This window comes from Cajanus cajan, chromosome 7, assembly GCF_000230855.2.
Source record: "Cajanus cajan strain Asha chromosome 7, NIPB_CcT2T_4, whole genome shotgun sequence".
NCBI lineage: Eukaryota > Viridiplantae > Streptophyta > Magnoliopsida > Fabales > Fabaceae > Cajanus > Cajanus cajan.
This window is the reverse complement of record NC_138523.1, coordinates 44,210,469-44,223,935: the sequence shown is the minus strand read 5'-3', so window position 1 is coordinate 44,223,935 and position 13,467 is coordinate 44,210,469. Positions and strand designations below refer to the sequence as shown.

The following is a 13,467-nucleotide window of genomic DNA, read 5'->3' as shown; positions in this document are numbered from 1 at the left end:
AAATATTTTTGTAAAATGAATTTCTTTTTAAAAGTTGAAAATTTAAATAATAATTTGGGGGTGTGAATAGCAACATTTTAAAGTTTTTTTTTGAACTTTATGGATTTATTAACGGGCTTTGAACACCGTTTAGCCCAAAGCTGCTCCTCTAGTTTTCTTCCATCGATCCATGTCCTCCACACGTGTGTCTCGAAGCGTAGCGGATCTATGCCTTTCTCCCGGGCTCAAGATCTACGAGCACTGCACTTCCCTCCCCGTGTGGTGAAACTTCATAACAACCGATCACAGTGACAAGAGTCTTCACTCCATCTACGCACTTCCGAGATGGCTTTCATGGCGGTCTTGGAATCCGACCTCCGCGCTCTCTCCGCCGAAGCTCGCCGTCGCTATCCCGCTGTTAAAGACGGCGCAGAGCATGCCATCCTCAAGGTTACTCTTCGATGCTCATGTTCCGTTTCGCATTAGTGCTTTTCAATTGTATCTGGTTTTAGCTGTTTGTGACCTCCGAGATTCTGCTGCATTGCGATTCGATTTTGGAAATAAGAAGGTTGTGCCGCGGTGTTTGGTTATTTTAAGGAACTGATTTTGTGGGAAGAAAATGTGACCGTAGGAATCTCAATTTCTACTTATCGGCTAGTAGATCATCGCAACTATTGAAATGGCGTTACTGGATTGAGTTTTCGCTTTAGTTTGAAGTAACCTCGATGCTTGACGCTTGGTTACTCGGAAAATGAGGAGCGTGTGATATTTTATATTTTATATTTTTTTAATTTTAATGATGCTTGAATCAATATTTAAGGAAGCGGCTTTCTGAATTTATTCTGTTAGATGCAGAAGTGTAATACTAAAAATAAGCAGTTTTCGAAGGACACTCTGTATGCACGTTTTGTCCATTTTATTTTCTAGATAAGGAAATGGCTATTATAAAATCTTTACACTTCTTATTTTTCACTTGCAGCTTCGTTCATTGTCAAGTCCTAGTGAAATTGCACATAATGATGACATATTACGAATCTTTTTGATGGCGTGTGAGGTCCGAACAGTCAAGCTTAGCATTATTGGACTTTCGTGTTTGCAGAAACTGATATCTCATGATGCTGTTTCTCCATCTGCCCTAAGGGAGATTTTATCTACTCTGAAAGATGTAAGCTTAGATAACTAGTTAGATAATATGATGATGATCTAAAAGCATTCAGCTGGACCTTACTTTTGGCTCTACCCTTTGACCATGTTGATTGTAACGCAGTGTTTGTTTTGTTGGCCAAGCCATGTTTATTTATAGATACTATCAAATTTTTTACTTGTAGATTTATGCAAGAGCTAGTACATTATGTTTAAGTTTTATTCTAGTGGGAAGGCTAACTCATGTATCAATAACCTGCCAATCTTTCTTTTTCTTGTCCTGTGGCCTTTGCAGCACGCTGAAATGGTGGATGAGGGTGTTCAGCTTAAGACTCTTCAAACAATATCAATAATATTTCAATCACGTTTGCATCCAGAAAATGAGGCAAGTTTCAACTACATGAACTATGAGTGCTATTTTACTGTATATTGACTGAATTAAAGCTGGACCTGAAAGTTGTCTAGTAAGCTGACTGTACTCTGATAAGATTGATCTTATTCAATTAAGAGTGTAATAGACTAAAATAAGGATAGTGTGACATGGAATGTGTGATACAGTTAACACCTAGGAGGCATAGATATGATATGTGCATCTAAATTCCAAAACCATATCAAACAAATGTTGATTTTATGTGGTCTCCATGCATTTGATAGATTATTTGTGTCAAATCTTGTAAGTATTGTAGACAGAACAACAACTTTAGCCTGGGAGGGACCTTCACTTTAGAAAGGAACTTAATTATGGCTTGAAGGATTATGAACTAATATTTTCTCAAAGATTTCCAGGAATGACCCTGAAGATTCTCTGTTTTGCATGTGTTGAAAAGTTGAAATCCTTTGCATTTCATTACTTTATCCTAAATCCAGAGACTTACACTGTAACATGCTTTCTTAAAATATATACCATTATGCATTGTAACTATAGCAATTAGGGAAGCATCTAGAGTCTATCTTCCACCCCAAAGCCACATTTTAGTAGTGGAAATTCCATCTTCAAACTCCTTCCCCATTCTCAAGGACTAAGCCTTAGCTAAAGTCTGAAAGGACTGGACCAGAAATAGGATAAAAAGATAGATTTATCGCACAAATTTCCCAACATAAGTGGTATAGGTTGAATGGTAATTCATTGTTGTTTTTTGTTCATTGATTCTGTATGCATCTATGCATAGAAAGACAAATATGATGGTATAACATCATTATTAAAAGATATATCATTTGATTTTAAGGTTAAATTTTTTATACACCGTGGTTTTTAGGGAATTGGGGTGGGACAAACTATGTGTTGATTTTTCAAACCAAAGGTGTTCACAAGTTAGTTTGGGTTGAGTTTCATCAAATCTGTTACATGAATTGATTAAAATAGTTTGGGTTGGTTTGGGTTGAATTTGTGTAATTTTTCTTTCAAATCTGAATTAAAGCAACCAAGTCGATTTTGGGTTGGTTTGGTTTGTGAGTCGTTTGGTCTGAAAAATAATTTAAAAAAAAAAATATTCTTCTCCTTAATTTTCAAATTGCATTTTGACGAGTTTCTAATAGCTGTATTGTATGTGCAATTTAATTTTTGTCTTTCGGATAGTTATTTGTTTTCCCTCCATCCCTATTTATAAGACACTTTTATTTATTTATTTATATATATATATATATATATATATATATATTTGTTTGTCCCTTTATATAAGACATTTTTTTTATCTCTCCTTTTCATTAATTATTTTTGACCAAAATATCCTTAATTATTTAACAATTTTCATCCATAAATATGAACTGGTGTAAATTGTCTCTTTCTCTCTCCTATGAGTATTGGAGAAGATGACTGCCCATTATTATTCTCTCTCCACTTATTAGTTAATTAGGTGGATAAAAGTAAAATAGTTAGTCCCAATAATTTTAGGGGTAATTTTGGAAAAATAGTTATAATTGTAGACAAATTAAATGCTACAAACTAAATTAGCTACTTTTCTTACAAACAGGGACAAATGGTGTATACGACTTTTCTTCTTTTAAGTCAATTTTTTCTTAAAATATAACAACATGCATTTTGATATTTGTTCGCACTTTACAAATCAATGTCATACACCTGAAGAACTAATAGAATCTCACATCCTGTGAATCTCATTATAAAGCTTTTTTTCAAACAATAAGCAATATCCAAAATCAACATGTTTATTGAACACTACCCAATATAATGAACAATTAGCCTGTATCAAATGTACTAATCAACAAATAGAAAATTGTATCATTATATTGGAACATAACCCAATATAATGAACAATCAACCTATGCCAAGTTTAGGAGCAAGCAATTGATGGGCTAGGGTCAAGAGAGGAAGAGAAGTGAAGAACTTTACATTATCAAATTTTATATTTTCATATATATATATATATATATAATATAATATAAGAAATTAAAATTTAAAATATGTTAATGACTTGGGTTTTTAACATTAAAACTCGATACCCATCCTGAAGAATAATGAGTTTGATTGGATTCTACTTTAGCAATCTAAAAATCCAAACTAAAGTGTTTGGGTTGGATAGGTTTGGGTACATGGATACTGGTATCCGTGTACACTCAGGTTCATGGATACTTGTACTTGTGAACACCCCTATGCTAAATGGCCCCGATTATTATGTCATTACTCAAAGAAAATACTGTTAAGAAAAGGATATGAAGGGTGGTTTCATTTTATTATGCTGTACTAGTGTTGTTCAATTTCAATCTTTTATCTGAAAGATAAACAGACTGGAATTACCTTTGGATGCATGTCTGATTTGTTATAACTGTATCTTGTTAATTTCAGGATACCATGTCTCAAGCTCTTGGTATCTGTCTCAGGCTTCTTGAAAACACTCGATCTTCTGATAGTGTGCGGAAGTAAGATATATATAATAATATAATAATATATATATAATGTTGTGATGCAGCTAACTTTTCTCTGTGGTGACCTTTTGTCCGTGACTCTATATTAATTTTATATACTTCATTAGTTGCTTTATGTTTCTTAAGATGTATATATTTATCCTTTTTTATCTGTATGTGTGCTGCAATTACTTTGCAGTACTGCAGCAGCTACATTCAGGCAAGCAGTTGCCCTGGTTTTCGATCGTGTAGTTTTGGCCGAGTCTCTTCCTGCTGGCAAATTTGGTTTTGGAGGTCAGCTCTCTCGGACAAGTTCAGTTACTGGTGATGTTAACCGTAGCATCAATTTGTCTGAGTATGTTTCTTCCCCCCTTGTGAACACAATTCCTGATCACTGTTCGTTTATTCTTTTTCCTAATATGAAAGTGAGTATGTAACTCAATTTTTTTGCTTTTTATTAGAGGGGATTGCTAATAGAAACTTGCTTAATGGTGTTGTCTCAAGTTGACTTCTTAATTCTCAGGATTTGAACTTATGGTTTTGCCATGTTTGTAATCATGCACAGCTCATTAGATAATGAATCTGTTTCTGGAGGCCCCCCTGTGATGAGGGAGACTTTAACTGAAACTGGAAAACTTGGGCTGCGCTTGCTGGAAGACCTTACATCTCTTGCCGCAGGTGGATCTGTATGTGCTTATTTGGAACCATTTTTTTCTCCCTGTAGCATTAGATCCATTTTGTTGGAATTTCTTGTCTGGGTGCATTTAGAGACTCATTTAGGTTCTCTTATTTTTATTCACATCATTAGTGATTATGCTGATATGGAGTAAAAGCCATTCTGGATGACACTAACCTCTGTCTATTCTACAGGCAATTTGGTTACGTGTCAATATTCTTCAGAGGACATTTGCACTTGATATTCTTGAGTAAGAAATATTTTTGCAACACCTGGTTTATTGGTTCATGTCATTTTGCAGATTATTTGCAATCGGATATTTGATTGAGATACCTGGAATTTGGTGATATATTCCTTTGTTCTCTTAACCTAAAATGTCATTTAAGTGAAGGACATTGATACACAGACACATATATTCTACAAATTAGGTCATCCTAATGCTTTTTGAATTGGCTTCACCAGTATGGTGAATTCTATTTAATTGTTGTACTGAAACAATACATGAGTTTGCGATGCTATTCAATTTTCATTATAATATTCCAAACATTTTTTGCAGGTTCATTTTGTCCAATTATGTGTCTGTCTTCAGAACCTTGTTACCCTATGAACAGGTGAATATGTTCATTATAATTCTGAATGCTGTTTCTGGTCTTTGCTTGAATCGTAACATACCAACATATCTTTTATTCTTTTATGTTAATATATTTGTTCAAAATTGATCAGGCTTTAAGAAGGCAAATTTGTTCACTTCTTATGACTTCACTTCGTACCAATGCTGAGGTAAGTGGTGCCCTGAAACACATAGTATGATGACGCTATTTCACCATTTAGATTCTTTTTCCCTGTATTGAAAATGTAAAAATGATTATTTTAATAATTCTTTAATATGTTAATTAGCTTGAAGGAGAAACTGGTGAACCTAGCTTTCGTCGTTTGGTCATGCGTTCAGTTGCTCATATTATAAGACTTTACAGTTCTTCTCTTATAACTGAATGTGAGGTAAGTTTCCTATTTTCTTTACGGTGCACATTTCTTTTTTGGGTTGAGTCACAGATAAATTTGATAATTGTAGTATGATGTAATGTACAATAACTAATAATGTGATAATTGTAGCATGATGTAATGTTCAATAACTAATAAGCATAAAACATGTGAAGAGTTGCTTCCCAACTCAGCTAATTTTTTTTTAATAATTTATGATTCCAACCTTATATTGTGTTGACCTTTGGTGTCAATCCTTTTCTTTTAATTTTCAGGTTTTTCTCAGTATGTTACTGAAGGTTACTTTTCTTGATTTGCCACTATGGCATCGTATTCTTGTTCTTGAGATTTTGAGGGTAATGTAGTTGTGTTGTATGTATTATTCTCTTTAAATTTTTTCCATTAGTTGTGGATTTACTAAGCAAGTCTTAAACCTAACAACCTGAAATGGTGGTTTGTAGGGGTTTTGTGTTGAGGCACGTACAATGCGGATTCTTTTCCAAAATTTTGATATGTAAGTTCAAATTCCTCCCTCATTATAATGATATAGTGCATAATGCTAGGACACATTGGTATTGGTATGCCTTATAATTGATAACTCTCGTGTTCTGTCCAAATAGTATGTGTCTTATGAACTGTGCCAAGATAGCTTATTGCTTAGTGGCCCCATTGAAAATTTCAAGATTTAGATTTATATAAAATTAACAGGGACATAGTGAGTGATGTCAACCCAAGAATCAAGCAACATGGATGAAATGGAAGATTGCTTGGGGTGTGATATGTGATAGAAAAGTAACACTCAAAGGAAGAATTTACTGCCTAGTTATTATATAAGACCTGCAATGCTTATATGGGACAAAATTTTTACTGCACAATTATAAGATATGCAATACTATATATATGGGACAATGTTGGGCAGTGAAGAGCCAGCTAAAAGAGTACGCTTGATGTCGCAGAAATGAGAATGTGGACGAGTGGGTACTCATGACAAGATAAGATTAGGAATACAGTTATCAGAGAGAAAGTGGGATAGCCCCCATTGTAGAAAAATGACAGAATCTTATCTTACATGGTTTTGAGTTGTGTATAGAAGACTCGTAGATACATCAGTAAGGAGGGTTGACCAGATGGAAGATAGTTCAATAGTTAGAGGTAGAGTAGAGGAAGATAGAAGAAAATTATAACTGAACTGAACCAAAGACAATTATAGGTCAAAGTCAAACCCTTGAGAGATTTAGAAGTAAAAAGTCTATCTTTGCACTTTATATAGGATAAAATTTGATTGTGTTGTGTGATCTATGTAACCAATCCCTACAAATGATAAAGGCTTAATTGTCTTTGTAGATTTATATAGATTTGGGGATTCTGTAGAAGATATATAACTGTATCTACCATGTTTATGTAAAAACTGATAGAGCTTTTGTAGAAGAGTGCAATACATAGATGACGAAATGTACATTGTGAAGCCTTCATGGCAAAGTTCTGCTTAATGTTTGTGCAATTCTTTTGTCCATGTGACTGGAGTTGAATGATTGGACCCAGTCTTTATGGTTATATTTTTGCCCCTATAATTGTTATGGCATTAAGAGATAGATTATATGTTTGGCTTTTCTTTGGTGTTGTTTTGAAGGAGTTACCATTTCTGACATATAGAGAGGTTGGCCAGCCTTGCTCCATTTTATATCATTGTTATTTTTGTTATTAGTGTTACAAAATTCAGACCGGTAATCGACTCAGTCAAGGTATTGAACGAGTGAGTCACTAGTTGAATCTCATAAATTGATGTATAATAAAATATATAATTTTAAACTAAAAATATACTATAAAAATTATTTAAACAACATTTATACTACTTCTGTTTCCATATATATGACCCAAATAATTAATTCATTAAGATTAAGAAAAGTAGTTAATCCGGTTGATAACAATAAATTTGTCCTATTTTTATATATATATTTTTTTTCCAAAACTACTCATGTACTACTTTTCTCTCTTAATACTCATCTTTCTCTTTACCAATTTAGAGTGTAAGCTCTATACTACTTCTCTTTCATAATTAATACTGCTTACTCTCCTAACCAATTAGAATGTATGGCTTTTAAAGAGTATATACTTATGTATTCTATCAAATTAAGAGAACATGTTTTAGTCTATAAAAATAATTAATACATTAGATACTATGAATTGGGTCTTATATAAAGAAACAAATTATTGTTCTAAGTTGGGTCTTATAAAATAGGAACGAAGGTAGTATCAATTAGATATCTTGGTTTAGTGGTTGCTAAACCTTTAAATATCCAAAGGCTGAAGTTTGAGTTCCATCTCTGCCAAACATTTTTTCATTTTTCTGAAATGGGCGTCATTTAAATTTTAAGGGTGTGGCGTACGTGCACATGGGAAAGAACATGGAAAAGCAGCTGACAAGACATGAAATGGACAAACATGGAAGCGCGTGCACATTCAAACGTTAAAAAACAGAAACTAAATAAATCGGGTTTGCTGGTTTGTCCAGAAAACCGGCTAGGTCACACCGGTTCACACCAAGTTGAAAGCATCTACCATCGAATTAAGAGCTTGGACTGGTTAGGCTCTTGGTTCCAATAGTCCGACCAACCAGTCTGAGCTGGTTTTTATTACACTTGTTATTTCTCATTATTATTATTATTATTATTATTATTATTCCTGAATGGCCTAAGCCACTCAAACATCCCAGATGCTCTAATGTTCTACTCCCCAACACCGCACATTCCAAACCAAGATTCCAGCACTTTCCCCACCAAACGTAGCTGCCATGTGTGCATTCAGTTAGACCCCAACCCTTCACAACAGAATCCTTCTGAACCATTTTTGACTCATTATCATTTCAAACCCTGACCCTCCCTTTATTCATTCTAGGGTAAGTGCAAATGCCAAATTGAAGGCCCAGTTGTTGGCAGTTCATCACTTATCAATAATTTATTAGTGAATGATTCTTATAGGAACCTTTATTCATATTAAACTTTCATATAGTATTAGAGTAGATTCAGTACTATGGGCATCAGTAAATCTTTAATTGTGCTTTCTGTCATGTATTCTGAAATTTGTAGTCAGTCCTGGAAATTTGATCCTGGGCAAATGTTTTGGAAGTTTAGTACCATATCCAAACCTTAAATTCTGATTGAGCATTGATAAAGCCATGTTTACCATGTTTATAATAATAGGATTTGACAAAATTCTAGTGTAATAAAGATATATGGATTACGAGAACATAACTTATATTATATATTCATTGCTGCTATCATTGGCATCATAGGCACCCCAAGAATACAAATGTTGTGGAGGGAATGGTCAAAGCTCTTGCTAGGGTTGTTTCAAATGTACAGGTATGATTTTTACTATGTTTCCATTCATTTCTGAATTCTGATTCATGTTTTTGGTCATGTTACAAGCTACAAAGAAAAATTGAATGGTATAACTCTGATTGTTTTGCTTTGAATATTGCCACTTTCTTCAGTAGACAGTAATTAGTACATCTTTTTCTTTTCATCCCACTCTTGCATAACATCCATATGCTTGTGGTTTAGGGGGGGTCTCTATCTTTTGTCTACGTTCGAAAATAACTTTTATGGTTAAAAGAAACTTCAAATGATTCTGTAGGTTCAAGAATCAAGTGAGGAGAGCCTGGCAGCTGTTGCCGGAATGTTTAGTAGCAAAGCCAAAGGTATTGATTTTCATAATTTAGGTTGAACAAGTACATTTTTGTTATCTACATCTACTTTTCAAAGTCAAATATTTGTTTTGACGCCCTTATTTACCCAGAGTTTCATATTGAACTCGATGGGAAGTCTGGCAGGTTTATCTTGTTCTGTCTATTTTGTGTGATAGATTGTTAATATCATTTCTTGTTTCCATAAATGGCTTGTAAGATATTATGCCAAGTGCCAACTCTTAGGTTTTTCTGTTCCTTAGGTTTTATTTTAGAGTTGTGGTGTTTTGTATCTTTAACACATTTTAGCTGATAGCTCTTATGTGCTGGGGCTGTATATTTTCTGTTCTTTGTATTATTTGTTGTTTGGCATCTTCAAGGAGGATGCCATTTTTCTCTATTTCTCTACTCTTTCAATTCTTTTGAATTCTTATTTTATATTTGAAAAATTAATAAAGCTATCAACACTTATTTGACCTAATGGTTCAGAGATCAGATGTGGTTGCCTTTAGGTTAGTTTAGTTTGCTGGAACAGTATTTTTGTTAATGTATTTTTATTTTTATTTTTATAAAAGATGATATTAGTAAGAGAGAATTTTAAAAAGCAAGGAGGATAAAAAATTCTCCTGCACAGAAAAGCAAAACATAAAACAAACATGGAAAAAGGGAATTTCTATGTAATAAAGCTTCCCGATCCCATGTGTTTTGCACCAAACAGATGGCGACTGTCTAATTATATTTGAAGTCAAGTAATGAGCCAAAGTAACCTCCTTAAAGATACAAAAATTCTGCCGTTACCAAATACCTCATTGTAACCTTGAAAGTTACCAGTAGTCCTGTCTTAACCTAGTGGTTATTTAAGTTTAGCAGTGGTATGGGACATGGTGGTATTTGAATGACTCATGAATGAGATATTATTCCTCCTGCAGGTGTTGAATGGAGTCTAGATAATGATGCCTCCAATGCTGCAGTTTTGGTTGCCAGCGAAGCACATGCCATAACTTTGGCAGTGGAAGGCCTGTTAGGGGTTGTCTTCACTGTTGCAACTTTAACAGATGAAGCCATAGACATTGGAGAGGTAATTTATATATTTTCCGTTGTTCTTCCATTTCCATTTTGTATTTTCTTTTGGTTATGTTGCTTTATGGCCTGCATTATCTTATGTCCATTCAGCTTGAGTCTCCTAGATGTGATAATGATCCGCCCGTGAAATGGACTGGTAAAACAACAGTTCTCTGCATCTCAATGGTTGACTCACTGTGGTTGACGATACTTGATGCGTTATCCCTTATTCTATCAAGGTTTGTTTTTCTACATGCACGTTATAAAAATAAAAAAATGACACTGGTGAAAGGCTTTTGCACCATTCAATAACCTATCATAGCATTTAGCTTTCTTCTATCTCAGCATTTTGATTATTAAGTAATCATGTTTATATTGCTTGTTAATTCTTAGAACAATTGGATATGAATAAGCCTGATTGGTATTATGTTAGTATCGAGTCATGCAGATTGAGAGCATAAACTTCTTTCTGATTCTGATTAATCTGAAACTTTGAATTTGAACAGCATGGTGGGGCTTTAATAATTTGCTGGATTTTGCGAGTAATTTGTTCTATAAAGTATTGTTCAGTGATCTAAGATTTTTTTTGCACTATACTGGTGCAATTAATCTTAACCCTATGTTGTTTGCTATGATTTCAATATACTCCTCAATGTTTAACTTGTGGTTAATTTGAAGGTCACAAGGAGAGGCCATTGTGTTGGAAATATTAAAGGGGTACCAGGCATTTACTCAGGTAACTCAGTTTTGACCTTCAACTCCCTGTATTTATTTGCATGGCATTTGAAATCAACTTTGAACTTATAAATTATAATGATATATGGATTGTATGATTTCTCAGGCTTGTGGGATCCTTCAAGCTGTAGAACCTTTAAACTCATTTCTTGCATCCCTTTGCAAATTTACTATCAATTTTCCTGTTGAAACAGAAAAAAGGAGGTATGACCTTTTTTTTATCTTTTGTTAGTACTTTCTATTTATCATTTATGAAGGTGATTTTCGAGAATCCAAGCTTACAGCACTGTAACTTTGGCTTAAATCTGATGTTTTAGCAGTGCTTTGCCGTCTCCTGTATCAAAACGGTCAGAATTATCAATTGACCAGAGGGATAGCATTGTGCTTACTCCCAAGAATGTACAGGTGGTCCTTCTGGTTCTGTGTATGGCAATGTGTAGTTTTTCCCCATTGACTGTAGTTTTGTTTTTTTCCTGTTCATTTTTCTCCATGGATTTGTATATTTCATTGTCTCATTGCAACTACTCATATTTCATTCACACTGATCATGTGAATTAGGCCTTGAGAACTCTTTTCAACATCGCTCATCGATTGCATAATGTTCTGGGCCCGTCCTGGGTTTTGGTATGTTATTATTTCGTTTATCGACTGTAATTATGTACATTTCCCTCCCTTCTGAATGAGTGGTTATGTTTAATACCTGTAGGTGTTGGAAACTCTGTCAGCTTTAGATCGAGCAATTCATTCTCCACATGCCACTACTCAGGTAATTTTATCTATTCTATTATTCAGTGAATATTGGATTCAATTGCCACACAAGATATTTGCAGAAAACATGAATTAGTGACAAGAAAGCTGTAACAGTAGAATACAGAGAGAACTTTTTAGTCCCATTGTCATTGTTGGCTTGTTGCTACGGATATTGGTCAAAACCATGTCATTCCCTTCTCCATATAGGTCAAAGCTTTCTGTATAATCGGTTCTTGAGTTTTTTAATCAAGTGGTTAGGAGTTTGATTTTGGCTTTGACTTCCCTCTACTGGCTATCAATATTGAAATTAAATATTTGTAATGAGCTCAAATTAGTGTTAGATTTTCACTTCCTCATATAGTGCGCCTGTTTGTAACTTTGTATTTGCAGTAGCATAATACAAGTTCCTTTTTTATTCTGCTCATCTTTTTCATGGGTGATTGTTCTTGAATAAAATTGTGAGGACTGTTGGATCAGGGATTCCTCCATCATCACCATTGCCTTTTATAGCCTTTCCTTTCTTTGTCAATTCCCAATACAATAACAATGCCTGGAATCTCTATTTCCTTAAGAATTTGTGTGATAGAGAAGTTACAGGTTAAACTCTTTCTTTTTGGTGCTGGATACAATTGTCCTAAAGGAGGCATGGGCACTGCTAACACTAGAATCTTTTCATTTGTCCTCAAACTTTGATAGATGAGTGTGGACTCTTGATATCCCTGGCTCTACTTTCTAATGATCTGCTTCAAATTAGGAGGCCTACAAAGCTCGCTCTTTCTCTTTGCATATACCATGTGATGCTGTCCTATTGCATGGTCCATCCAGATCAGTTTCCTAAGCTAAACTTCAGGGATTTTGTACAACATGGAATATCTTTATAATAATGTGCTATCTGGGCTGTTTTGTGAAGTGGCAAGGAGGCTTTTCAGCTAATAAGTAACAACTCTGTTTTGGGACATATTTTCCTTTTGGCCTCTCTACTGCTTGGTAAAAGGTCTCTTTTTGTCCCTAGCAAATAATACATGAAGGGATTTGAGATCTTTATTCTTTCTGATATGTTTGTTTCTTTTTTTTGTGCATCTGCTAAAGAGGTTTTCTCTTGTCACGTACTCTATTTCTTCTCACATCTAATGTGACTTTTTCTTAAAATATTCTTCAAATTAAATTTCATATTCTGCATAGTTTGTTGGAAATTTCTTTTGGGCGTGTCTTGTATGCAAATTTACAGAGTTCATGACCATTAAATCTGCAGGAGGTCTCCACCCCTGTTCCAAAGTTCACAAGGGAGTTGTCTGCCCAATACAGCGACTTCAATATACTCTCTTCTTTGAACTCTCAGGTGAACAAACCAATTTTAGTTTTATTAGGTTGTCAGCATAAAAGATGTCTTTCAAGTACTACACCCAACTTATGATGAGCATGAATGTCACTAAAATTGTCCTAATGATAATCTTTTTGTGCTCGTGGGTTTGTCATCTGATGTGTCCTTTCCAAAATATGTTTTCCTTCTTATAACTCTTTTTTTCTTGGAAATCCTTTTTCTTGTTGAGAATGAAAGTTATATTTTATTGCCATCTAAGTTTTTATTTTGTTTCAT

General features: G+C 34.2%; 1 protein-coding gene across 4 annotated transcripts in view; it reads left to right on the top strand.

Annotated features, from left to right (window-relative positions):
• Positions 1-147: 147 nt before the first annotated feature.
• Positions 148-13,467, top strand: part of LOC109793567 (ARM repeat superfamily protein) — a 54,193-nt gene continuing 40,873 nt past the window's right edge. Inside the window, exons 1-22 of one of the 4 annotated variants that reach the window (XM_083059794.1) lie at positions 148-429; positions 959-1,144; positions 1,418-1,507; positions 3,923-3,996; positions 4,181-4,336; positions 4,547-4,667; positions 4,852-4,907; positions 5,214-5,268; positions 5,381-5,437; positions 5,555-5,656; positions 5,914-5,994; positions 6,100-6,152; positions 8,931-9,000; positions 9,275-9,338; positions 10,253-10,401; positions 10,497-10,624; positions 11,064-11,121; positions 11,227-11,324; positions 11,438-11,525; positions 11,679-11,744; positions 11,827-11,886; positions 13,123-13,209. In XM_083059794.1, coding sequence (XP_082915920.1) covers positions 325-429; positions 959-1,144; positions 1,418-1,507; positions 3,923-3,996; positions 4,181-4,336; positions 4,547-4,667; positions 4,852-4,907; positions 5,214-5,268; positions 5,381-5,437; positions 5,555-5,656; positions 5,914-5,994; positions 6,100-6,152; positions 8,931-9,000; positions 9,275-9,338; positions 10,253-10,401; positions 10,497-10,624; positions 11,064-11,121; positions 11,227-11,324; positions 11,438-11,525; positions 11,679-11,744; positions 11,827-11,886; positions 13,123-13,209 — 2,004 coding nt within the window. In that variant the 5' untranslated portion in view covers positions 148-324. The remainder of the gene's footprint in view (positions 430-958; positions 1,145-1,417; positions 1,508-3,922; positions 3,997-4,180; positions 4,337-4,546; positions 4,668-4,851; positions 4,908-5,213; positions 5,269-5,380; positions 5,438-5,554; positions 5,657-5,913; positions 5,995-6,099; positions 6,153-8,930; positions 9,001-9,274; positions 9,339-10,252; positions 10,402-10,496; positions 10,625-11,063; positions 11,122-11,226; positions 11,325-11,437; positions 11,526-11,678; positions 11,745-11,826; positions 11,887-13,122; positions 13,210-13,467) is intronic. The other 3 variants (XM_083059793.1, XM_020353045.3, XM_020353038.3) reach the window with 3 other exon arrangements.